The sequence below is a fragment of the Solanum lycopersicum genome, chromosome 11, assembly GCF_036512215.1.
Source record: "Solanum lycopersicum chromosome 11, SLM_r2.1".
Lineage (NCBI taxonomy): Eukaryota > Viridiplantae > Streptophyta > Magnoliopsida > Solanales > Solanaceae > Solanum > Solanum lycopersicum.
Window position 1 is genome coordinate 51,489,235 of NC_090810.1, and position 4,133 is coordinate 51,493,367.

The 4,133-nt window shown below is 46.1% G+C and overlaps 1 protein-coding gene across 1 annotated transcript; it reads left to right on the forward strand.

Moving 5' to 3' along the window:
- The first annotated feature begins 218 nt into the window (after nucleotides 1–218).
- Nucleotides 219–866, forward strand: LOC138339460 (uncharacterized). Its single transcript, XM_069291059.1, has one exon. The coding sequence runs from the start codon at nucleotides 219–221 to the stop codon at nucleotides 864–866; it is 648 nt and encodes a 215-aa protein (XP_069147160.1).
- Nucleotides 867–4,133: the final 3,267 nt, after the last annotated feature.

The following is a 4,133-nucleotide window of genomic DNA, read 5'->3' on the forward strand; positions in this document are numbered from 1 at the left end:
CCTCAAAATCGTGAAGTTACTCCTAGGGATGGTGGAGGTAGTATGTCCCGAGTTGAGGATATGTTGCATAAAATAATGAGGAGGTTCGATGCTAGTGATGAACACAATAAAGAGTTGTGTAATGGTTTAGCGGGTATTAAGCTAAAAGCCGATACACATGCAATATCGATTATGAAACTTGAGTTACACTTCGCCCAATTATCTGCAACTGTGAAGACATGGAAATCGACACTCTTCCTATCAACACTGTCCAAAATCCAAAAAATGATGGACATTGTATGGCAATTACTAATCGCGGTGGCAAGAAAACCATTGACCCACCTATGCTATCTAATGAGGAAAAGGTGACAAAAGATTCTGATAAAGTGGTAGATGTTGATGGTGAATTAGAGGATTACACTGAAAAAGATTCTGAAGTGCCTAAAAAGGTCACTCCCATGCCTAGGCCACCAACCCCATTTCCTCAAAGATTAGTAAAAAAGACTGAGGATGGTAAATATCGGCGTTTCATAACAATGTTGAAACAGCTTTATATCAATGTCCCTTTGATAGAAGCTCTAGAACAAACGCCCGGTTATGACAAATTTATGAAAGATATGGTCACCAAGATAAGATCGGTCACTTTCGAGGATGATGATAGACTGCAGCATTGTAGTGCTATTGGTACAAGATCCCTCGCACAAAAGAAAGAAAATCCTGGTGCGTTAACTCTTCCTTGTACAGTTTTGTCATTACATATTGCCAAAGCATTATGTGGTCTGGGGGCAAGCATAAATCTCATGCCCCTCTCGATTTACAAGAAATTAGGTTTGGGGGATCCAAAACCCATCACAATGCGGCTACTGATGGCTTATCTGACAGTGTAACAGCCTATAGAGATACTCCATGATGTGCTAGTAAAAATTGAGTCATTCATCTTTCTGGCTGATTTTGTTATTCTTGATTGCGAGGTCGATTTTGAAGTGTCTATTATTCTTGGGAGGCCATTCCTTGCTATAGGTAGAGCATTAGTTGATATGGAGAAGGGACAGATGACATTTCGGTTGTATAATGAAGAAGCGACCTTTAACATTTGTAGGATCATGAGGCAGAGTGGTGACATCCAATCGGTATCTTCCATATCCCATAAAGAAAATACGAAGAAGGAGAATGAAGTGATAGAGGTATACCATCTTGATGAAGTCTGAGTAATGAAGTGTGCCCAGTCGTTCCGCGACATTAAATTAGGCGCTTGTTAGGAGGTAACCCAATACTTATAGTCTTTTTAGTAATGGTAGCATTTTTCTACTAATGGAATTTTAAATTTGCAGGCACATCTCTAGGTAATTCTGTAGAAAATTACTCTGCAGTAGTCACTGACGGACACATCGACGGACCGTTGCGCCTGCGATGGACCGTCGTATGCCTCCGTTGTACCAGGTACGTCTTTCTGTTATTCTCAAACTAGGGCACACACGATGGAACAAATGATGGGTCATCACAACTGCGACGGACCATCGTTGGGGAATCGTCGCGTGATTAATGAGTCGTACCCGACCCGACCCGGCTGGAGCCTTTTTCAAAATCAGACCATTTAAACACCCAACCCCTCATTTCACCCCATTCCTTTATTTTTCCTCCTGTTTTCCTCTCTTTCCAACTTCCACATTCTCTCCCTCGATCATTGTTCCCCCAAAATTAACCAGCCCTAAAAGTTATCATCTATTAGTCAGAGTAGCTGCTGTGAGTGTCTTCTTGGTCACCGACTACTTGACCACCTTTTTTTTCTCCAATTCTAAGGTATGTGACTCTAATTTCTACTCATTTATCTTGCATTTCTGTTTATTAATTAATATTAACTTAGTTCTTTATCATATGTTCGTTTCTTATATAAATTTCTGTCTAACCTAAATTAAAAATGTTCAAAATTGCCGTGTTTACAACCCTAGACGTAGGTGCTTTTGCATTGCTAGTTACCTAGGTAGTTGGGTTAGACAAATATAGGTCCAAAACACTACAAGTTCGATTTGATTTCATCGGGGATGAATGGAATACACAAATTAGGTCACTGATCTACAGAACGAGACCCTGATGACGGACCCTCGTGCCCATGAAGGACCGTCATAGGGTCTGTTCCAAAAGCCCTAACACCCCACTGCCCATTTTTTTAAGTGTCCCCAACAGACACATGGACGGACCATCGTCTTCACGACGGTCCGTCCTGCACAACCGTTCTTGTTGTTAGAGACCCTGTTTCTAAGGGTCTCTCATTTTTTCCTGAATGTCCCCCAGCAGACACATGTGACGGACCGTCATTTCCACGACTATCCGTCCTGCACAAACGTTCAGGTTGTCAGAGACCCTGTTTCTAAGGGTCTCTCACTTTTTATAAGTGTCCTTCAACAGACACATATGACGGACCATCATACCCACGATGGTCCGTCCTTCATATACCATCAGGACGGTCAGAGACCCCTCTCTTAAGGGTCTCCATATTTTTTAAGTGTCCTACAATGGACCGCCGTACCTGTGATGGTCCTTCCTGCACATACCGTCATACTAGTCAAAGACTCTCCTTTAGGGTGTTCCGTATATACATAGTCCAAGTAATACACGACGGACCCCATGACGGTCCGTCAGAGTCCCGACGAGCCGTCACTAGGCCCGTCATGTGTCACTGTTACAATAATACACCACTACTCGTATTAATATTTATCTTTTTCTGGTACTTTCCACTATGGAACCCAAGCAAGATCGATTCTATGCACGGGGGCGATCAAACTTTGTCGCCCCATCTGCCCGCATGGTCATTGGCTCGGATGATAAGCGTGACCCCGAGTATGTGCCCCCAGGCACTTCCACCCCTTCTCGTGCTGCACGTGCTCCTAGAGCCACACCCAAGAAGGTGGCGTCTAGCGTAGTCACTGTCTTCTAGTCTAATGAGGAGCGCACACTGACCGGCACACCCTCTGAGTCTGCCACAAATGAATAAGGAGCATCCTGCTCCTTAGGAGTATCATGGTCCGAGGAAGCTCTGCTGAGGTTCCCGCACCCGCCACCGCTACAGCGTCCACCTCGTCTGATGAGACTGACAGTTCGGAATCCACATCAGGTTAACCTGCTCAAGACCCCACCCCAGCCACTGACCTGCCTAACCGGTGGTGTGTCGACGGGCAATTTCAAGTCTACTCCGATGCTAAGTTCTTGAATTATAAAGGATTGATGACTCGAACACACACCTTGGAGCGGCGGGTCCTTACAGGGAGTCTCCCGACGATGCCTGAGAACCACAATCTCTTCACCAGGCATCACTTGGAGTTGACAGCACGTTTGTTGGGACATTGCAGTGAAGAAATGGTCTGACAGTTCTACGGATCCTACGTAGCGACTCTCTGATCACAGATAGATAAGCGGGCTGCCACCGCTAAACAAGCCCCACTGGAGCAGGTCCGAGTACGTGGCGTACAGGTTGACATTTCCCTGCCTAAAATCTGCAGGTTTCTATCTGTCAAGGGTGTTGATGCGACTCGTATACCTCTCACTACGAATTTTACTACTGCTGGCAGATAGTTAAAGATGGCTAGTTCCTGCGCGAGCAATCACTGAGAGAGACCACTAAGAAATGGTTGGCCCTGCACCTGTCAGTTGATGGAGAGGGTGCCGACAGGGTAACTGAGCCAAAGGGGGCCATCAAGAAGGCCAACCTCACTTTCACGACGAAGTTCTTGTGGCGGATTGTCCATCACTACCTTTCCTCCACAGTTGCTGATAATATCGTTACATTGGATCGAGCAGTGTTGATGGCGGCGATGATAGCCGGGTTCGAGTTTGACTTCGCGTGGCTTCTAGAGGTAGTCATGCACGAGTGGGCTTTCAAGGTCACTACTACTTACCCTTTCCCGTGCATGATCATTGCTCTCTGCAGGTCCGAAAGTGTGCCCATATAGCACGTACATCGGCTCAAGACCCCTCAGGGCACTGCTCACGTCGGCCTCAATAGAGACGAGGTCAATGAGTTGTCTTCATGCAGAGGCCCCCATCCAGAGCTGCCCCCACTTGCTTATGATCGTGCTGATACGGTAGCCCAGGCCCGCATGGCTACACAGGCGGCGTCCACTAATACTACCCCGGTCGAGTCTATCCAGGGTAGTAGC